Raw genomic sequence first — 23,831 nt, forward strand, 5'->3', positions numbered from 1 at the left:
ATTAATATCTTTACAGTAGTCACCCCTTGACTAGAATCTCTTCTGGGCTCCTTTGGCAGCTTTTTCCCAATTGTTTAATCGAAGTCATGCATTTCAATGCGTTTTAAGCATTTACATTTTAGTTGTCTAATAAGTTAATATTTAACTAATTTAATGTCTACAAAAAATAGCTTCAAAACATTTAAGTACACCTACAGATTATTTTTGCAGATTTTTAGGTTCATAATGTTTTTTTTAAAAGACACTAAATTATCAATTTTGACTTAAATGATAAAATCATAAACATTATAGTGTGGAATTACAGTAATTTTTATAAATACTACTGTAATAGAAAAGTTTTAAACTACAAAACCCATCAAGGCAAATAACACCGGGCTGCAGGAAACATGTAGTTTTATAAGATAAACAAGGTAACTCGCATGAATGAGAGCCGTCAGTTTTGAGAACTACAAGTACCACAATGCACTGCGGCTCGACGCATCCATCGACGAAACATGGCTGCGTCCTTAAACATGAATACTCATGTACACCGATTTAATTTCTCCCTTTATCACTATTAAACAGTTGTTTGATTCGAGTTAAACGAACCGGTTTAAGAGACCATTTGGTAAATACCTAAATTACGGAACTAATACAGCAACTGTTATCGAAACCTGATGAAATATGGAAGCAGTAGCGCAATCACCTCAGATTTGCACTTCGCGTTTTGAGGACTGACGACAACTGTGATTGACCCAGAGTGTTTTCAAACAGGACTAAAGGAGCATTTTGTCCCTCGGTTGCTTTATTAAAGCGATGTTTAATCCTGTAAAATCATCTTATTCTAGAGTGAGCCCGGCGATTGTTAATCGGGAGCTGGGAAAGACAAAGATGAGATAGCAATAGGTGAAACTTTCAGTTTTCCGTGTAAACGAAACTCAGTTCAGTTGAAGAGCAGGAGGTATATCGATTCAAAGTTTTGTGAAGATGTTCGGGGATCTGTTCGAGGAAGACGGCGAAGGGTTTTCCTCCACACCTGGGACAGGTAATGCAGTAAAGGGGAGAGAGTCGGAGCCTCCTCCCCCCAGAGGTAAAGCCAAACTCTGCGGGATCAAGAATCAGGGTGGCACCTGTTACCTCAACTCCCTGATCCAGACCCTTCTGTTCACACCTGAGTTTAGAGGTGAGTTAAGTAGATTTTAAATAGATTTTTTAATGCATTAAATTTTACCTATGTGACATAAAACTATCTCTTAAAGAGGAACTGTTCAGCCTTGGACCGGATGAATTGGGGTGTCTGGCTGACAAAGACAAACCGGAGGCAAAGGTGTGTGTGGGGAAGACCAACACTATAGGTTGAGATGAATAAAAGCTTTTAAATGTGTTTGAAAAGGACAGACTAACATTTTTGTGATGTGTGATCTCAGGTCCGTGTGATCCCACTGGAGCTTCAGAGACTGTTTGCTCATCTTTTGCTGGCAAACGAACAGACGGCCTCTACAACAGATCTGACAGACAGTTTTGGATGGACCAACAATGAGGTACAAAGCCTTGTATGGTTTGTTTTCACTTGCCATTATACACAGATGCTTCTTTCCAAAAGCAACTAGGCCTGATTTCAATTAAATGCCCTGCAACAGGGGTCTTCAACTACTCTTCTTTGAGGGCCAGATTTTAAAATTGTAAATATGATGCGGGCCAAACCTTTCCCCCTATTTTTACCTTTTATATATACTGCCGTCCAAAGCGAAAGCGCAGTAACTACACACTTGGTCGAAATTGAGTTAAGGCTTGAAATGAGCTTTATGACATCTGTTCTGTCTTGTGACAAAGTCTCCTGGTTCAATTTTGTCCCGTTTTAGAGAAATGAGGGTGTCAAAATTGCAGTAACTACAAAATCCATGCTAATACCAAGGCAAACCGCAGTAAGTGATGTTACTGCGTTCTGGCTTTGTTTTTCCAGCTTTGATACCGCAGATACTGCGGTTTCCCCCGATCGTAACACACAGAAACAACAAACCATGGCACAACCCCGCGGCCAAATGATGGTTGAACTCGCGTTAAAACGCAAAAAAACAAATACTGGTAAGGAAGATAGCTAAATAATACCTCATGCTAAGGCAAATTACAGCTTTATAAGTAGTTAACATTGACTAGCCAGCTGCTAGCAAGTTTTGACCTACCTGTGCTCGTCCATTGAAGGCAATATCCTCTGACAATAATGATATAATCCGATTCAAGCGCATTGGTGTTTGTTGATTCGAACATCTCTCCACTTTTTAGGCAGCTAATCAAATTGTATTGACAGGGGTTACTCCTTCAAAAGTTTGATAAGAGTCTGGTAAAGTTTTATTGTTAGGCAAAGATAGCGGAGCCCAGTCAACCTGACGAGCGCAGCCGGGCCAGCAGAAAGCACACTATGTGAAAAAGTACACTTCCATAATAAGTGCTCTTTCTCCACGAACTAATTTTGTAGGCTACTTAATATTAAAACAATTAGTTTAGTACTTCTTAAGCTAATCTTAAAAATATCTAAGTTTACATAACTGTGCTACTTTGAGATGAAAATTAACTAAAATGTACATACTGTTAGTTACCACTTATAGTACATTTGAAACAATAATATCTTTGGGACAAACATGTTCTTCTATTTTTAAATTATGTTAATTTTTAACTACTGTTTTAAAGTAAACCTCGTCAAATGTAATTTTTTTAATAAATAAAAATTAATAAAGTGAGTTAAATACTCTCTTTGTGGTAAAAGGAGCATTTTTAGCATTCACAAACATAAATAAAACTATTACAGTTATTAAAAACAATCAAAATGTATTAAGAAGCATGAGAAAAAGTTGAATGAACACATTTAGTTCGTAGATACTGCACTTTGCTTTTGCAATAGTGTTTTAGTTGTGTAAGGTCTTTCAAAGGCAGAGTGCAGTATCTGCATTTTGGGAGTCAAAGGTCACATCGGTGGTCATGTTTTTTATCTATAAATAATTTCTTCCTAACAAGGCATTACATGAATGCATTACCACTAATCTACCTACAACATGTTTGGCTGGCTAGTGTAAAAACTTTAAAACCATTTTTCTCAGTTTCAGTGTTTGCGTAGATACTGCACTTAGGCTTTGGAGGGCAGTATAGAATAATAATAATAATAATAATTATTATTATTATTATTATTATTAATGTTATAACTTGCGTTGTTTTTGTTACTTTTTGTTGTAGGATATATATATATATATATTAAAAAAAATCTTCTTGTATCGAGTATTTTGCCTTTCAATTACAAAAAATTCATTTTCTTGTTTAAATTAAAACAATTGCAGTTTAAAATTGCTGTTTAACTTTCATATATGTAAAGGGGACATGTCACAATAATTTTTTAAGATGTCAAATAAATCTTTGGTGTCCCCAGAGAACATTTTTAGCTCAAAATACCATAAAGATAATTTATTATAGCTATAGCATGTTTAGATTGCCAGTTTTTGCCATTTTTGGTGTGTCCTTTAAAATGCAAATGAGCTGATGAAGTGCAAACACTGATCACAATGATGGTGCAGGGCTCAAAATTGCGACTATTTTGGTTGCATATGCGACTGTGTTTTATTTTTAATAAAATATATCTATTAACATATACATGCTTTTTAATTTTTGGATGGATGCGCCTAAATTTTTGCTGGTGCTCCTAATTCTTTAAAGTTGGGAGCACCAGTGCTACCAAATAAAAAAGTAAATTTTGAGCCATGTGGTGGTTTGATGCACAGGGCTCGCAAAATTTCAAAATCCCTGGTAGCCCTTCGGGCAGGCACTCTTCAGTTTTTGGTAGCCAGAAATGAATGCAAGTAGCCCGAATAAAAGATATATTACTTTTAATGTAGAATATTAAGACAAAACATCTATCAAAACACAAATAATACATATCAATTTTGTACATATCAATCATCAGTACAAATTTTTCTTCTATCCAAAGTGAAATATCTATAATCTTCAGATTCTGAATCTGAAATATTAACTGAAGTCACAGGTAAGAAAATACCTTCCTTTACTGCGGCTTCGCGCAATAGCGAAAGTGAAAGTAAAACTCAAGCACGCTCAAACGCAATTTAAATACCCAATGCCTGAATTTCATACACCACAATTACCCATCCAAATCTTTGAGAGAATGCATAAGCATTTAAATATATTTTTTCCTCCCTATAAGTCAAGATAGCCCGACGGGCAGGGCGGGGATGCATTTTGATAGCCCAACTGCAAAGCACAAAAGCCCCGGGACGTTGAGCTAGCGATTTTGCGAACCCTGATGCAATTCAAACTCAATTATGCTGTGAATTATTCTCTCTCTGATTTAAAATCGAAAAAAAGATGACCAGTGGGCCGGATGAAAATGATTGTAGGGCCGTGTTTGGCCCACGGGCCGCCAGTTGACTAGCCCTGCCCTACAACAAACTTGGAGTTAAGGGGTATCCAGAAATGTCAAGGCTGATAAGTCAGTGGACTTAAGGGTCACTTTGGGTGAAAGCCTTTTTAACGTTACTTAATTATCTTGATCAAAGCAATACAGTTCTCACTAAAAGTGCATCTGTATTATTTGTATTAATAATTAACTAGTCAAATCAGTAATGTCTCAATACAACATAACATTAGTAGTCTAGTTTTAAAGAATAGTGTAAAACCAAGTCAAATCACACCATATTAAAACGTTTCTTATAAAGATAAGAGTTTTTTTATTATGAATGCTTTGATTCTGTCTTTAGGAAACGGCTCAGCAGGATGTTCAAGAACTAAACCGGATCCTGTTCTGTGCTTTAGAAAGCTCATTAGTGGGCACATTGGGCAGTAGCCTCATACACCGCCTGTACCACGGGACGCTTGTCAACCAGATCACCTGCAAGGAGTGTGGCAATATCAGTGAGAGACAGGTCAGATGGATGTGTGTGTGTGTGTGTACTTTGTTTGTTTGGCACCATTTCAGTTCAGTTCACTTTAATTCACTTAATTTTTATTTAATTTACTTGAGTTGATAACACTTTAATTCACTTCACTTTACTTTGCTCTGTCTCAGGAGGATTTTCTGGACCTGACCGTATCAGTGCGGGGTGTGAGTGGATTAGAGGAGGCGCTGTGGAACATGTTTGTTGATGAGGAGCTCTTTGAGGGTAATAACCTGTATCGCTGCAGCAGATGTGACCAGCTGGTCAGGGCTGCTAAGGTCAGTCGGCCCGATTTTTTTCATTGTTTCAGCTTGTGATTTTGTCATCCCAGATCTAATTCAATAGACACTTAAATAAATAAAAATTCTCCACTTTTATAAAAAATTCTGATAATTTACTCACCCTCATGTCATCCAAGATGTTAATGTCATCTTTGTTCAGTCAAGTTTGGTGGACATGATGATCGTTTTGCTAGATAAGACCCTTATTCCTTGGTTGGGATCATTAGGAGTCCCTTGAAGCTGCATTGATACTAGAAAAATATAGACAAAATATACGTATGTACACTGTATTTCCAAATTATTATGCACATGCCATTTTTGTTTATTTTTCCAATAAAGTCTGTAAGTTTTATTTTACCCTCAGCATATTTTAAATATTTTTCAAAGTATTAAAGTATATTTTATCATTTTTATTTCATTTAAATATAATAACATCCAGATGGACATATAACTTTTGAGGGTTAAATAAACTGTGTAAACTTAGTGACTGTATTGGAAAATAAACAAAAATAGCATGTGCATAATAATTTGGAACGCTGTGTATATTGCAAGAGGTCATAAGATGCAGTACATTTCATCTATTGATTTTTCTTTAGTGAGGTCAGTCATTATAAACGTGTTTAACTTAGCTAAATCTTTATTTGCAGTCTGCTAAACTAAGAAAGCTTCCACCGTTCCTGACCATTTCTCTGTTGAGGTTTAACTTTGACTTTGCCAAGTGTGAGCGCTATAAAGAGACCGGAAGCTACGTTTTCCCACTCAACTTTAACCTTAGAGCATTTTGTGAGCAGGTAACAGCACCTATATTAGCCTCATAAACAAAGAATAAACACTTTATTAGCCAAAGCTTTTACTGTCAGATTAGAACAACATGACAAGATACAATAATGCATTGAACAGAAATATAATCATGAAAATAATACAAATTAGGGATGCTAAACAATTAATCGCGATTAATCGTTAGCAGAATAAAAGTTTTTGTTTACATCATATATGTGTGTGAACTGTGTATAATAAATTTGTATAAATAAATGTACACACATGCATGTATATGTTTTAGAAATGTTTACATGTGTATACACATTTGTATATTTATGTATAATTTATATTATATATAAATATAAATACTTTCTTAAAAATAAAATTTTTCTTAAAATTATACATGAATGTGTTCATATTTATATATATATATACATATTTACTATACACAGTTTACACACATATGTGATGTAAACAAAAACTTTTATTCTGCTAACGATTAATCGCGATTAATTGTTTAGCATCCCTAATATAAATATATGCCCACACTGTGTTTTTGACAGAGCAACTTGCCAGACTCTGAGTATTCGTACGAGCTCTTCTCTGTCATCATACATAAAGGAGGTTGTTATGGTGGACATTATCATGTTTACATCAAAGACCTTGATCAACTTGGCCACTGGGAGGCACCGGTAAGGCTCTCTTTCTTTGCAGTCTGTACGGTTATGTACAGTATGGCCCATATTGTCTTCTGTCACCACTAATGGAGGATTTTTACTATTATGTGTTTTATTAGGTTTCTATGTAAAATAAGTACAAATATATGACCCTGTCTTTATCTATAAAAACCCAAACAGTCAAATTTGTGTCATTTACTGTTTTCTACATAAAATTATCCTGCATAATGTAAAGAACAATTGGTAAAAATATAAAGATTAAAAGCAGTTTGGAATTAAACTTGGATGCTCCTTGTCTCGTAATTAGATTGACACTTTAGCCTGGATTTTTACAGGTGGGTTAAAAAAAATTATACATATGTACATATATTTCACAATACAGTTTGCAATGTTTCTAACTCTGCTGAACACATATTAAGACACACACATGTAGATATTTTCAAAAATGTTTGTAACCAAGCAGATCTGGAGCACCATTGACTTCCATCGTAGGAAAAATAATACTATTGTAATCAAGGGTGCCCCAGATCTATCATTTTTTATCTTCATTTATGTTCAGCAAAACGAAGAAATTTATACAGGTTTGTAGGGTAAATAAATGATGCCATAATTTTCATTTTTGGGTGAACTATCCCTTTAAGATATGTTAAGTTACTGTTAGGATAAGCTGCTTGTAAAGTGTTTGGTTGAGCCATGGGACACATGAGAAGGGTTGCCCCACCTCTGTCTAATTTTGAGCCAGGAAAAACCCTGTACAAATATATATAGTATATATCAAATATAAAATATGTGACCCTGGACCACAAAACCATAAAAGGGTCTTTTGTTTAAAATGTATGCATTATATGAAAGCTGAATAAATAAATATGTTGTATATTTGGCCGAGAAAGAACTATTTAAAAATCTGAAGGTGCAAGAAATCCAAATAAATACTGTATATAAGTTGCCTTTAAAATTGTCCAAATAAAGTCCTTAGCAACACATATGATATCATAATAATAAATAAAAAAAAGTATATATTTACAGTGGGTAATTTACTAAATATCTTAATTGAACATGATCTTTAGTTAATATCCTAATGATTTTTGAAAAAAAAAGAAAAATCAATCATTTTGTCCCATACAATGTATTGTTAGCTTTTGCTACAAATATACCCGTGCTACTTGGACTGGTTTTGTGGTCCAGGGTCACACATGTGTTCCTGTTGTTTAGTAGTAGAGCAATGTGGATTAAATCCCAGGGAACACATGTGCTGATACAACGTATACCACGTAATGTGCTATGTGTCTTTGTATAAGAGCATCTGCCAAATGCAAAAATAAAAATATATACACATCATACCTTTGCCAAAGCTTTTCCTCCGCTTGCATTTTTCTATGTTTCTCTGCTTTGTTTTGTCCTTAGGAGGAAGATGTAAAAGTTAAGACAAAGAGCCGGAGACAAGAGACCCGGGTACAAGAAGAGAAGAGCGACAATGAGAACTCCGTGGACACAGATGATCCACTTTCTGTTCTTACTGCCATTCTGGCTCAGGTATAGCATCACTCCAAAGAGCTGACATGAGGTGTTAAATTACTGCTCGTACTTTACTTTATAAAACTGATGTTCGATATCTACCTGGGACTTGGCATGTGGTCAGGAGTTGTCATCTTGTCTCCATGTATAGAACAAGTGCAATTCAAGACCCAACACATCAGCTAGTGCCATGCAGAGCTTATCATGTAGTCTGTTTGGTGCAACCAAGAGTCATGTATATAATGTTTAATTTTAATTATTTGAGTCAATAAAAATCAATTAGCTGAACAAAACTACACACTCTGAACACTATTGTTTTGAACATTTTACCTATTGATTTCTTTTCCATTTCTCAGGAGGAGTCAAACTGTGTGCTTGTAGACCAGCTGGGCCAAAAGTTGATGAATAAAACTGGCACACCTTGGAGCAAAAAATACAAAAAACAGTACGGCACCATTAGCAAGGTTAGATTTATCGTCTTATTTTTACATTATTTTTGTAAGTAAGTATTTTATAAATTATTATAATACAGTAGGCAACAAAATAAGTAGTGCCACAACACTGAGTGTATGAAGGTTTCAGTAAACGGCTTTTTGAGTTAAATGTATAAACATTGACCAACACTGAGAGTTATGAGAATCATGCCATTGTCCTCTCATCGTACAGTTTCTTCAGAACCACCCAGAAGTGTTTCTACTGGTCTCTAATGGAAGCCGGGTCACTCTGAAGAATGTTCCTGTGACATCAGAACCTGGGCTGACAGAACCCGTCAGTCCAACCTTGTCCAACAGCAACATGGAGCCAGAAGTGGAAGATACAGCTGATGGATGCCACTGGTTTGACCTAAATGACTCTACTGTAACAGCCATTTCAGAGAAGGACATAGAGAAGCAGTTTCAGGGCAAAGAGAGTGCCTACATGCTCTTCTACAGGAAGTCCACAATGAAAAGACCTCCAGAAGGTAACCTGTGTGTACATGTGGCGTTGCCCAGTATTAGGGAGTGATGTACCAACAAAAAAAGTGTAAATGGTGCTCAACCATTTATAGCATGAACTTTTAATATAAATCTAACTGATTTATTTACTGTAGTAAAATGTGGTATCTTTTTAATTTGCTTGTGTCATGGTTTCAGTTTTGGTATTTAAACTTCTACTGGCATCCATGAAAAATTCTGTAAGTTTCTATGCTAACTTTACTACAGCTTATCAAAACACCATAGTTACTTACTACTAAATATAATAAAGCAATAAACCCTAAGAAGCAGTGGGTTACCAGTGCATTTTATAACAGCCAAGGGGCGTTGTTAGTCACGACGCGAAGCGGAGTGCCTAAAACCCCCTTAGCTGTTATAAAATGCACTGTAACCCCACTGCTTTGAGGGGTTTATTGTGTTTATAAAACGGTTACTTCATATGCATAACGTTAGCGGGATTTTATAAAATAAAACACAAATAAGTTGTAATTATATTAGTACAAATATTACTCTTCCGCCAAACAAAGTAGTTCCACAGAATCAAGTGTGACTGAAACAGAGCGCAGTTCCCAACCAACACAGATGCAGCAAAGACACAATGAAAATATGATTTAAGACTGGTTTTTATTTTATAAATCACCATTCATCTAATTTATACATTAACATTTATTTTGTGCAACTGTTGAAGTGATGATCAAATATGCTTGGAATCATGCTGAACTCTTTCCCCGTCAGCGTTTTTTTATTTTTTAAGTTGCCACCCAGTTTTAGTTAAATGCCTTGCAAAAAAATTATCTTCTTTAAATAAACATAAAATATCAAAAGAAAGAACAGACCATCCGCTTTCAAACAAAAACAAACAAAAAACGTTTCATACTACCTTTGTTTGTTCTCTTATCACCTCTCAAATTTTTTATCACGGCTTAGAACACGTTTCAACCAATCAGAATGAAGAACCAGAACTTCCCGTTTTATAATACATATTTAATGTACCACAATATACACCAATTTACTATAATCAATTCTAAAATGTACTTTACTGTATTTTTGTGTTGGATACTACATAATTTTTTCCACGTTTACCACGTTAAGCTCTTATTGGATACAAAATATTAATTTCAGCCCTTTATGTGTTCATTTGTGGTGCCAATTCATAATTTTTACTAATAAATATTTCATTATTTTTACTTTTAAAATATTGAAGTGTCTTATTGTCTTAAACAGCAATAGGAAACCCTGCATACAAAATGCCGCCTCACCTACTAAAGATGGTGGAAGATGAGAACGCAAGGCTTCAACAGAGAAGGTGACTTCTCGTTCACACTTGAACACACTTACACACCAGTACGACACATTTTGGTCTTACTTTAAAGTCTTTTGTGTCTCTTCCAGAGCTGAGTTTGATGCCACCAGTAACAGCATTGAAGTACGGCTGCATTTGGCTCCTCATTACCACTGTGAAAACGGAGCCTTGCACCCCACGGTCCTGGAGAATGACTCTATAATTACAGTCACGTTTGATCGCAGGAAGACTGTGGGAGACTTGCGATTGGCCATTTACCAGGTGACATCACTAATCTGTCACTCCATATCTGTATTAAGCAGCCTTTACGCATAAAATGGCTTACTGCCATCCTTATGCCTGGCTCACACCACCGGATAATCGGGCCGAATTTACCCCGATTTTCCCCTCCCGAGAATCCGAGGGAAAATCTGGCAATGGACCTCGATCGGCTCCGAAGTTCGGCCCAGATTATCCTGTACTGTGAGACGTTTAAAAATCTAAATTTACACCTTCCAATATGCTCTCAAGCAAATCGGGGCCGCTCCGATCTTATCAAACATGTTTGATATTTAGGATTTTAAATCCGCATAATTACTTTCACAATAATCATTGAGAGACGGATGTAGTCATTTATTTGAAGTATAATGACCTTTGACATTGGTTTGTAGATGCAGGATCTTTGGGAAGGAGACATGGCTTTGACTCTGGCTAAGAATGTGCCAGCTGGATTACATTTGTATGACACACTGACAGGTGAACGTTTGCTTTTGCATACTCTCTCTCTCTCTCAAACAGCTAAATGACCTGATCTAGTTATTCTGGGTGATCATTTACGTCTCTTGTGCTGTTACAGATGACCAGATGTCCCTGTATAGTGCAGGAGTGTGTAATGGCACTGATCTCTTTGTTTGGAATGGAAGAGAGGTGAGGAACTAAGTGAACGTCTGGTGGCTGTGTAAAATTATTATAAAAAATAAATATTATAATAAATATATAAACACTGAAAGTATTCTTTCCTTCTTTCTCTTTTTCAGGTGAATGGTGTGGCGGTTCGAACCGGGGCTGAATGGGAGCCTGTATTACTGACTGTCCTGCGTCCCTCTGCAGAAGAGCTGGGTTGTGATGATCAGTCAGAGGACGGAGACACAGGCGGTTCTGGTCTGGTGCGATCAATGAAAGGCTTTGCCGGTGGGGCCACACTGGGTGCGGTGCTCGAGGCCTTAGGACCCCAAGAGGCCCTGCTATGCCAGGAACAGAGTCGCCCGGGGGCAAATGGAGGCGGGGCCAGTGGCTGGAGGGTTTTTCCACCTAAAGACCTGCAGAGGACGCTGAGAGAGCTGTCTTTGAAGGATGGGGATGCCCTATTGCTCCTGCAGCCGGAGGAACTGGACACCAGGTTAGGAAAGCATACTGTACCTCTGTTAGATTTACACAGATACCACTAAAATCCTAATTAGGTTCTTAGGATGTATTGTAGGATATTGTTAAAATGAATCTTAGACATCTTTTTCTGCTAAACACAAATGAAGATATTTTAAAGAATGTTTTGGGGCACCATTGACTTCCACAGTAGAAAAAATAATATAATGGAAGTGAATGGTGCCCCAGATCAGTTTGGTCTCATTCAGAAGTTTTTGCATAATATTTTTTGTACACACATTTGAACTTCTCATGGAAAATATTCTGCATAATTTACAACACATACATACGCATTTGAATTTGTTCCTAGACTCGTTCTCATGTTGGGTTGCATTTGGATACTATTTGGGTTTTTCTTCACAGTATGTTTAGCGTCAATGGTGACATGGTTACGGTGACGACGCCCTCAGACAGTCGGTGGCTGCAGGTGGAGTTTTGTCCACAGAATGGAATGAGACCGGAAGAGGAGGAACAGGAGAAAAAGAAGAGTAAAGTCTCCGCCTCAGGGAACATGGTAAACGCATGCACACATACAGACTTTTGTATATGAATTCTCAAGTGTGATAGTATTGATTTGATGTGTGTGACTTTCATAGCTGCTGTCTGAAGTGAAGGACAAAGCTCTTGAGGAACTTCATCTCCAGGATAAACTCCGTGGTAACAGCACTTAATAATGACCACCAGTAGCATTTCAACATGCAACATGCAAGAGAGAGAGCTTCATGCGATGTTTTGTTTACGATCAGGTGTGGAGTGCTGTCTGAGACAGATGGATCGAACTGGAAAACTTTTGCCTCCAGGTACCTTCTCAGAAATCACACCATCACCCCTAATGCAGTAACATTAAAATGTAACTTGTTAAATGTGTTTGCGTGTCTTTAGCGCATGAGCATCTGAGTGTTCGGGATGCAGGGATCAGGTTGATGACATCGCTCTATCTGTGCCCCGGAGCAGCGCCAACAGCACAACAGGTGCATTTTAGCTGGCTTTTATTTGAAGTAAAGGACTTAAAAGGATAGTTCACTTATAGAGGAAATTTTTGTCATTATTTACTCACCCAGTAATACTAAAAAACTAAAAATTTCACTGGATTTAGGCTGTAGCTGTATTCCATCTAGCCAGAACCGAAACCCAACATTTTACAGAATTTAGGCCATACCTTATCCCATCTAGCCAAAACCGCTTTTCCATCTTAATCCTACCTGCAAACCTGGGGCCCGTTCTTCGTACGTCGCTAACTCAGTTAGCTGGATTTGATTGTTGATGATTTGGCATGATCTTGGATTATTTGGTTCTTCGAAGCTCATTCTAAACTTGCTGTCATAGCAACAGGTCCGTAAGCTCAAACCTGCTCGGGAGCAGGCTTATTTCATGTAAACACGATTAGTTTGTACCTTTTTAAGCGGATGTGATACGGAAAGTCTGACGCAGTCGCGTATTCTTTATTATACGAGCGCAATCTGCGTAAGATGCATGATTAATATAAAGAGCTTTTCAAATTCAACACGTAATAAAAAAGAATATATTAATTAAATCTTTTAGCGATGTTATTTAAAAAATATATAATATAACAAATATATTTTTTCTGTACTTGTGCGACTTGTTTTTGTGTAACAGGTGTTTGATTATTATTCTTAAACAAATGACATGCTGATAACATTCATTTTAAATTTGTTTGAATTTTCCTTAATAAAAACAGCAATTAATCATACCCAGCACTAATAGATGTTATGTACAATAAAGACTATTACTCGGTGTGAAATAATTTTCATTTGAATAAACTAATCTCCTATTTTAGTTTTGTCTTTAGATTGTCAAGTAGCTGTCATGCATGAAAGGGTTTTCGTTTAGTAATTTCTATCTGTTCTATCTTTAAAACGCTGTCTACAAATATGTTACCCTGTCCCTGTTCTGTGACAAAAATGACCAAAATAACCAAATAAGTTTTTTGCACATATTTTCACATATCTTTATCTTCTTTACTACACTTTTCTGTGCAGACTCAGCAGATGCAGGACTTTCGGTTAACGTGGAATACTGCTAATATAGTCGGAAATCAGTTAAGAATAATGCAATTGAAGTAAACTTATTTAACCACTTGCATATAGTTTCTCTAAAGGACTACCATCTGAGAGGATTTCTTTACTGTCATGTGCATTGCTATCAGAAACGGTTGCATTTTATAATCTTTTGATGTAGAATAACATTACCATTCTCTTACTGCACATCATACTTTATTTACCACATTATTGGAAACTGCTAAAAGTGTTGGTGTATTATCTACAACTGCACAAAAGAGAGGAAAACCCTATTTTATAATACACTACAATTAAAATTTTATTTATCAGGAATTAAATTGTTGCATTGGCTGTCGGTTTAAGAAAGAGCAACTGCTCCAGAGATTATCTGTACAATCAGCCAGTTTAGAGACATCACTCCTGCCAGCACATCACATGAAGATGGAGGGCCACCACCTGTGTTTTTTTATTCTGCTTTTTAAGTTGCTGTTACAAACAGACAAAATAGCATTTAACTGTTTTTAAAAGAGACTTAAAGTACTTTAGGAGCATCAAATTTTAATTACAATCATTAATTTCAATCTTTGACAAGCATAGTAAAGATATCAATATTATATTTTTACAGAAAATTTTACATTATTTATGGTGATTTATGTACTAAAGTAGCTTTAACTGGGTTTTTAAATTCAGTCACATAAAAATTTCACAACCTTTCATTAATAGCTCTCAGACTGCAGGGGTTAAAAATGGGCGTGTTCTTGGCCATTGTAACAACTGGCCAATCACAGCGTGGCTGATCATTGTTTCTACTATCGATATGTATTGACTTTTCTTGCAGTGCACGAACGCGCAGTGATCTCAGATAATTCAATCCTGCCATAATAATCATCAACAGCAGTGGTGTTCAAAGAACCAAATAAGCGAGATTATAATTAGCCAGATCTAAACTTCTCGGATGTCTCATTTGATCTCGGATGTATTAAGCGACGTACGAAGAACGGGCCCCTGACCCTAAACCCAACATTTCACAGGATTTAGCCGTAGCCGTATCCCATCTAGCCAGAACCGCTTTTTCATCCTAATCCTACCCCCAAACGTGACCCTAAACCCAACATTTCACAGGATTTAGGCTGTAGCTGTATCCCATTTAGCCAGAACAGCTTTTTCATCTTAATCCTACTCCCAAACCTGACATTAAACCCAACATTTCATAGGATTTAGCCATAGCTGTATCCCATCTAGCCAGAACCACCTTTTCATCCTAATCCTAACCCCAAATGTGACCCTAAACACAACATTTCACAGGATTTAGGCTGTAGCTGTATCCCATCTAGCCAGAACCGCTTTTTCATCCTAATCCTAACCCCAAACGTGACCCTAAACCCAACATTTCACAGGATTTAGCCGTAGCTGTATCCCATCTAGCCAGAACCGCTTTTTCATCCTAACCCCAAACCTGACATTAAACCCAACATTTCACAGGATTTAGGCTGTAGCTGTATTCCATTTAGCCAGAACAGCTTTTTCATCCTAATCCTAACCCCAAACGTGACCCTAAACCCAACATTTCACAGGATTTAGGCTGTAGCCGTATCCCATCTAGCCAGAACCGCTTTTTCATCCTAATCCTACCCCCAAACGTGACCCTAAACCCAACATTTCACAGGATTTAGGCTGTAGCTGTATCCCATTTAGCCAGAACAGCTTTTTCATCTTAATCCTACTCCCAAACCTGACATTAAACCCAACATTTCATAGGATTTAGCCATAGCTGTATCCCATCTAGCCAGAACCACCTTTTCATCCTAATCCTAACCCCAAATGTGACCCTAAACACAACATTTCACAGGATTTAGGCTGTAGCTGTATCCCATCTAGCCAGAACCGCTTTTTCATCCTAATCCTAACCCCAAACGTGACCCTAAACCCAACATTTCACAGGATTTAGGCTGTAGCTGTATCCCATTTAGCCAGAACAGCTTTTTCATCTTAATCCTACTCCCAAACCTGACATTAAACCCAACATTTCATAGGATTTAGCCATAGCTGTATCCCATCTAGCCAGAACCGCTTTTTCATCCTAATCCTAACCCCAAACGTGACCCTAAACCCAACATTTCACAGGATTTAGCCGTAGCTGTATCCCATCTAGCCAGAACCGCTTTTTCATCCTAACCCCAAACCTGACATTAAACCCAACATTTCACAGGATTTAGGCTGTAGCTGTATTCCATTAAGCCAGAACAGATTTTTCATCCTAATCCTAACCCCAAACGTGACCCTAAACCCAACATTTCACAGGATTTAGGCTGTAGCTGTATCCCATCTAGCCAGAACCGCTTTTTTATCCTAATCCTACCCCCAAATGTGACCCTAAACCCAACATTTCACAGGATTTAGCCGTAGCTGTATCCCATCTAGCCAGAACAGCTTTTTCATCTTAATCCTACCTCCAAACGTAACCCTAACTGTGCTTTCACACCGCCAGTGGCGAGAGCGTCAAAGTGACCGGAAGTCAAGTGGTTCGACGGCAACCAATCGGAAGGCAGAAATGTTCGGTGGCAACCAATCGGAAGGCGGAAACCTCCGCTTGAGAGGAGTTCAGAGAATGCATTCGAGCGTCTGAGTGTCAACTACAGCTTTTCTATAGCGGAATTGTCAGGGCAGCCAGAGCTTTTATTGACGCTCTCACCGCTGGCGGTGTAAAAGCACAGTAAACCCGATATTTCACTGGATTTAGGCCATAGCTGTATCCCATCTAGCCAGAACCGCATTTTCATCCTTATCCTACCCCAAACCTAACCCTAAACACAACATTCTTCCTTATTTGATGTATCCCTTTTTTGCCAAAACCATGGAATGAAGAAAATGTTTTCCTTCTTTGCAGTTGTTCTTGTACTTCAGTGTTGGTCTAGCGCCCTCTGCTGGTCCGGAGCTGGAGATTATTGTAGAGGAGTCTCTAACTGTTAAAGAGGTGAGCATTTAAAGATGTAATGTCACATTTATAGACAATTTAGTAAATGTGGTGTTTTAAAATGCTGCTGCTTATTTTGCAGTGCCTTAAGGCAATGTTGCACATGGCAAGACTTGAAGGTAGAATTTTTTTTAATGTTTGCATTAAATGGCAATTCAACACGATCAGCTTTATTAATGTAGCATCTCTCCAGGTGATGCGTGGCACTTAAGAAGATTGGATTGGTGTGAAGAGATTGGAGAACCTCTTATGGATGAGGTAGGACACAACTGTTTACTCTGCCTAACAACCAACTAGCATATAAGTGAGGTTGAATTTTTTTATTTAGTTTTATTTTTTGCTTTATTCTTAAATATTTTACTTGTTTCCCAGAATGCATCTCTGAAAGAGGCAAAGGTTAACCACGGAGACACACTGGTGCTGGTGGAGGGGCGACTTCCTCCAAAGGTGCATTCTTGCTTTAGAAAAAATAAATTGTGAGCTGAAAAAGAAACCAAACTTTTCAAAAATGACAACTGTGTTTTCTCACTTGATTGTTAGGGTTACCTTAAGCTTCCTGTCAGGATGTACATGGATACGTTTGATAAACCCAGTATTCCAGAGATCAACCTAGAAGCAGAATCTCAAAGCACCGAGATGTCAGCCACAGGTAAGACTTTTAAGCCCAGAGTATAGTCTGTTTTTTACTTGTACGCGAACGTACGCGCATGGTCGAAACATCCTTTGCAAAGTATAGTTTATTTTAGTTGTATGTGTACACAGACATTTGACGCATGCGCATTGTGACAAAATGCAATGCATCTCCAGGGCTACATTGTCCTGTGTTCGCATGTGAGACTTACGCATACAATGTATGCAGGGTTTCAAAAATCTGGCGGTCCGCGTACAGTACACATGCACTCTTTTGATGATCAAACTTGCGTCACCCGCACTGTAAAAAAATGCACCATACTTTGGCCTTTTACATTTATGTTACATTTATGCATTTGGCAAATGTATCCTTGGGTTGAACCTACAGTATGAACCTATGTTTTTGTGTCTCAGAGTGGTCTGGATTGGAGATGAGATTCGTTGGATATGTTGAGATATCAGATGAAGCTTCACTTGATGATCTCAAGACTCAGGTTGGTCTTGCTAAAAAAAATCTAACTGCACACACTAACAGATCATTTTTTCGCTATCCACTTTCGAGTCCTTTCATTGCCCAGCCCTACTACATGTAGTATTTTTTAGTGCATGTATAGGGTAAAATTTGTCGCCTGGTCAGTGTAATAACATCGGTCTGTCTACTTATACAGTGTCCTGTGTAAACACCAGACACGAAGATTACTTTGTGTCATTCAGATTTTTCTATTATTTAAATATTTTCAATTTGTCTCAAGATGCGTTTGACGCGAATAGTGCGTGTTTTTTGTGTCATTCGCATCGCCCATTTCGCATCGCCCATTCAGCGTCATTCGCAACACTAAATTTGCATCATGCGCATCGCCCATTTCGCATCGCCCATTTAGCTTCAATTGCAACGCTTAATTTGCATCATTCGCAACGCTTAATTTGCATCATTCGCATCGCCCATTTTGCATCATTCGCATCCCCATTTAGTGTCATTCGCAACGCTTAATTTGTGTCATTCGCATCACCCATTTAGCGTCATTCGCAACTCTTAATTTGCGTCATTTGCATTGCCCATTTAGCGTCATTCGCAACGCTTAATTTGCGTCATTCGCAACGCTTAATTTGCGTCATTCGCAACGCTTAATTTGCGTCATTCGCATCGCCCAATTTGCGTCATTCGCATCGCCCATTTAGCGTCAATTGCAACGCTTAATTTGCATCATTCGCATCGCCCATTTAGCGTCATTCGCAACTCTTAATTTGCGTCATTCGCACCGCTTGATTTGCGTCATTCGCACCGCTTGATTTGCGTCATTCGCAACGCTTAATTTGCGTCATTCGTGTCGCCCATTTAGCGTCAATTGCAACGCTTAATTTGCGTCATTCGCATCGCCCATTTCGCATCATTCGCATCGCCCATTTAGCGCCATTTGCAACTCTTAATTTGCGCCATTTGCATCGCCCATTTAGTGTCATTCGCAACGCTTAATTTGCGTCATTCGCAACTCTTAATTTGTGTCATTTGCATCGCCCATTTAGCGTCATTCGCAACGCTTAATTTGCGTCATTCGCAACGCTTAATTTGCGTCATTCGCAACGCTTAATTTGCGTCATTCGCAACGCTTAATTTGCATCATTCGCAACGCTTAATTTGCGTCATTCGCAACGCTTAATTTGCGTCATTTGCATCGCCCATTTCGGATCATTCGCATCGCCCATTTAGCGGCATTCGCAACTCTTAATTTGCGCCATTTGCATCGCCCATTTAGCGTAAATTACAACGCTTAATTTGCGTGATTTGCATGGCCCATTTAGCGTCATTCGCATCGCCCATTTAGCAGGCATTCAAAACTCTTAATTTGCGCCATTTGCATCGCCCATTTAGCGTCAATTGCAACGCTTAATTTGCGTCATTCGCATCGCTCATTCCGCATCATTCGCATCGGCCATTTAGCGTCATTCGCAGTGCTTAATTTGCGTGATTCGCATTGCCCATTTAGCGTAATTCGCAACGCTTAATTTGCGTCATTCGCGACGCTTAATTTGCATCATTCGCAACGCTTAATTTGCGTCATTCGCAACGCTTAATTTGCGTCATTCGCAACGCTTAATTTGCATAATTCGCAACACTTAATTTGCGTCATTCGCAACGCTTAATTTGCGTCATTCGCATCGCCCATTTCGCATCATTCGCATCGCCCATTTCGCATCGCCCATTTAGCGGCATTCACAACTCTTAATTTGCGCCATTTGCATCGCCCATTTAGCGTCAATTGCAACGCTTAATTTGCGTCATTCGCATCGCTCATTCCGCATCATTCGCATCGGCCATTTAGCGTCATTCGCATCGCTCATTCCGCATCATTCGCATCGGCCATTTAGCGTCATTCGCAGTGCTTAATTTGCGTGATTCGCATCGCCCATTTAGCGTAATTCGCACTGTGATTGTGGGCTCTACTCTCCAGAGACAGTCCAAACCCCACCTATCACAGAAAATAATTTCTACACTTTGACAGGTGATGACTTTGCCAGCCCTTCAGGATGTGTGTGTGCCCAGCCCTGCGTTCCTGCGTGTATGGCTGCTGGAGGAAAGAAACTTGACCAGGATACTCAGAGGAAAACACCAGACACTCAGGTTGATTTGTCTTCATTTTCGTCTCCTTTCTGGAAGTTCTCAGTGGGCTACTTGGGCACCCTGCATACTAAAATACAAGCTTGAAACATTATTTGTTGGGTAAATGTTGTCCTCCTGCAGGAAACTGAAGCTGGGAAATGGGATGGAGTTGTGCGTTCAGAGGTTGATGAAAGAAGAGGACCTGGGGTGAGAACATTTGTCGATAATAATGCATCAACAAATAAGGTAACGTTAGACAGAGAAATTAATTTTTTTCTGCTTTTCAGACTAAAAGATATACTGCTGACGGTTCAAGTAGGGGTGCCTGGAGAGAAGACATATTATCCCGCAGAGGAGTTTTTGTGGGACGCTGGCCGTGACGGGACGGCGAAAGGCCTGTACGCTGCTCTGGCCGCTCAGTTTGGTCTCACCCCTGACAACCTGATTCTGGCTAAACACCTGCCTGACAAACACACCTGGATGCCCATCTCCAACTGGGTGAGGAAAGAAAAGAGTGCAAATGTGACCATTTGAAATGATTATTTAAGAAAGAGGCTGTGTCATATTGTAAATAAATGTATCATCTAAACTCTCACCGTGCAAAGTGCATCCTCTTCATCCACAGTACTTCTTTAACAAAACAGTATACAAATATTAGGATTATAATAAGTGTTTTATTAATTATTTCATAGTTAAAGTCATTAAATGTCATTGTTCCATTACAATGCTTAAAAAACTCGGATGCAAAACCCTCTAAGCGGATCTGACATGTTTTCTTGTAAATGAGAAAAACTACTTCTGAAAGACCTGAAACCCGGATTAAGTTGGTTTGCAGAGAAAGTATTTGATGACGGTATAATATGTGCCAATAGCATTCGGTTAATATCATTATCTCATTTTTGATGGATGTGGTGTTTAGAGGCTTTTGTGTTTTATGAAGTATATTAACCCTGCTGTAAAATCACAGACTCAACAGGTCTCAAAAAGGAAGAAGAAGAGAAAAGCTGAAAGTCTACAGGCAGCTCCTTTCTACCTAAAAGATGGGGATATTATTGGTGTCAAGGTAAACTAAATAAAGAAGCTTTCATTTAAACAAGTGTTGGAAGATTTTTTAAATTCCAGCTTGCTAACTTATAAGTTATTTTAAACAAGTGTTGTGTCAGAATTAAAATGGTCCCCAAAAAATAAAACTCGAAACGACTCTCTCTTTCTCTCTATGTAGAATCTGTTAATAGACACTAATAAAGAATTCAGCACTCTGCAGGATGAGATTGGGCAGCAGAGACTCAGGGAGGAGGCAACCAATCACAAAACAAGGTGACATTTCTTTTTCACACATTTATGCTTACATGCGTGATGGGCTATCTACATCGATGTGCTTTAATGTTTAGGTGCTCTTGGTTGTAATGCTTGGTTCTGATAAACATTTTTGTTGCATTGTTGATAAAGACAACAATGTGACTCCTTTGGTTTAATGTTGTCCACTAGGGGGCACACTGCCGTTGAGGACACAGGCCCCAAGAAGTCCGGCCCGACCAAGAACCGGAAACCAGAGGTGGCCTTATCGATAAACGTAGGAGTGTTCAGGTAACCCAAACTGTGAACAACCACCTCGGACATGACCGTTGGTGGCGTCAGTCTTCATAACGTGCCAGTCACTAAGCCAAAAGCTGGTGATGCCAATACAGAAAGTCCACTGCTCACCAGTCCCGACCAGACTGAAGATGGTGGTAACAGCTTGTCATGGAAAAAAATAAGATCTTATGGGCACACTAAAAGTTCCGAGATCCAAATACTTTCCTGGGGTTCTTTTGGGTGACGAATTGGAAAAATCACGATGAACATGCAACCCTTTTGAGCACACAAAGTGACATCTTAAATCTATCTTTATATGCAATCCAAGAGTAGTTCTCTACATGAGTAGAAGAATCTTTTTTTGAATGCCCGCGATTTCCCTGCTTCGCATTTGTGAGAATGTATTTGTGTGGATTTATATATGATAATGGTTGCGGTTGTTTCTGTATGCTATGAAGAAAATTACAATTTTTTCTTAAACTGAATCATCACAATACTGTAATACCATATTTGTTTTACACAGATATCTGCAATGATGTTTAGTTATTTATCAGTTGCAATGTTTATGCTCTTGAGACATCGGATCATACTGTAAAATCATTTTGGGATTTAAACATTACTTTATAAAAAGAAATAACAGACCCCCAAAGAAACATTTTGGCATTATTTGTTCACCCTCATGTCATTCCAAACCTGATCTCTGGCTCCACCCTCTCAATCTGCAGGGAATTCAATAAAAAAAGTATAAATAAAATACTGTTTTTAAACACAACTATATATGGTCTTTTCGCTGGAAATTTGTAAAGCTAAAATACTGTAGGCCTGTATGTAAGAAATGAAGTAATAATGAATGAATAAATAAATGGCAAAGCTGTTCACCAAAGACTACAACTATACATAACAAAATGCTTCCATAGTTTTATGAACTTAACAATGCACAGCAGTCTTTACTTCAGATAGTTTGAATAGTATAGTTTGAAAGCAAAAGTGCCATATTAGATATTTGGTAAATCTGGGTGTTGTATGACTTACAGCATGGGTTTCCGACCCTGTTCCTGGAGGGCACCTGTCTTACGGCGCATTCACACGGGGCGTAAGCGTTGACGCTTCCCATTCACTTTTAAGGGGTGACGTCAAGCGTTGGCGAACTGAATTGTGGATCCGTCAGTGTCGTTGCTCGCGGCAGAAGTTGAACATTTCTAAACTTTTCAAGCGGCAACACGTGCGTCAGCCAATCATATCGCCTTATGCAAATAACCTAGGCAGAGCCAGCCAATTACGTTTATGGAAGACCGGAGCTTGTGTTGCAGCCACAGTGATTGGCTGTTGGCCACGCTTCAGACAAGCCTTTCGTTAAGCGTTAACGCTTACGCCCCATGTGAATGTACCGTCATAGACTGCGTCTGAAACTAAAGGCAGCTGACTTGTTGCTTCGCTGCCTCATGAGGCAATGACTTCGGTGGCATGAAGGCAGACCCAGGAAACTCTTTTGGACAGCCTTCATAGGCAGCATAATAGTAATTCTCCTAGAAATTCAATCAAAATGTGTAAAAAGTGAAAATATAACTTTATTTACACTACATTTGTGATCCAGATGCTTTCTTGGCCTCCATTTTTTTTTTACTAAAGCAATTAGATTCCCGCACACACACACACACGCATAACATTCTGGGACAAGATGATGAAGGTATCTCAGGAGTCAAGGAGTAAACCTTATATTGGATTTGCATGTGCCTTGATGCTTTCCTGCCTTGGAATGCTCTGAAGGCACCAACCCCAATCAAACACATCTGAACCTGCTAATCAAGTTGTTCTGGGCTACCCAAAATTAGAGGCAGGTGTGTTGGACTAGGGTTGGAACTTAAAAGGGACACTCCACTTTTTTTTGAAAATATACTCTATAGCTCCCCTAGAGTTAAACATTTGATTCTTACCATTTTGGAATCCACTCAGCTGATCTCCGGGTCTGGCACTAACACTTTTAGCATAGCTTATCATAATCCATTGAATCTGATTAGACCATTAGCATCGCGCTAAAAAATAACCAAAGAGTTTTGATATTTTTCCTATTTAAAACTTGACTCTTCTGTAGATACTTTGTGTACTAAGATCGACAAAATAAATAAAAGTTGCTATTTTCTAGGCAGATATGGCTAGGAACTATACTCTCATTCTGGCGTAATAATCAACGACTTTGTTGCTGTAACATGGC

At 38.4% G+C, this 23,831-nt stretch overlaps 1 protein-coding gene across 1 annotated transcript; it reads left to right on the plus strand.

The window, feature by feature from the left end:
• Positions 1 to 489: 489 nt before the first annotated feature.
• Positions 490 to 23,103, plus strand: usp40 (ubiquitin specific peptidase 40). The gene is made up of 31 exons (XM_065260189.2): positions 490 to 1,162; positions 1,239 to 1,306; positions 1,407 to 1,520; positions 4,737 to 4,901; positions 5,045 to 5,191; positions 5,842 to 5,985; positions 6,517 to 6,645; positions 8,035 to 8,163; positions 8,502 to 8,609; positions 8,812 to 9,106; positions 10,344 to 10,425; positions 10,512 to 10,683; positions 11,073 to 11,157; positions 11,258 to 11,328; positions 11,439 to 11,800; positions 12,187 to 12,337; positions 12,420 to 12,480; positions 12,570 to 12,623; positions 12,706 to 12,794; positions 16,729 to 16,815; positions 16,898 to 16,934; positions 17,009 to 17,073; positions 17,188 to 17,262; positions 17,356 to 17,464; positions 17,860 to 17,939; positions 19,947 to 20,065; positions 20,186 to 20,251; positions 20,332 to 20,542; positions 21,012 to 21,107; positions 21,267 to 21,361; positions 21,533 to 23,103. Exons 1-31 carry the CDS (start codon positions 967 to 969, stop codon positions 21,633 to 21,635), a joined length of 3,765 nt encoding a protein of 1,254 aa, XP_065116261.2. The 5' UTR covers positions 490 to 966; the 3' UTR covers positions 21,636 to 23,103.
• The last annotated feature ends 728 nt before the right edge of the window (positions 23,104 to 23,831 follow it).

The sequence above is a fragment of the Paramisgurnus dabryanus genome, chromosome 7 (genome assembly GCF_030506205.2).
Source record: "Paramisgurnus dabryanus chromosome 7, PD_genome_1.1, whole genome shotgun sequence".
In the NCBI taxonomy this organism is placed as follows: domain Eukaryota; kingdom Metazoa; phylum Chordata; class Actinopteri; order Cypriniformes; family Cobitidae; genus Paramisgurnus; species Paramisgurnus dabryanus.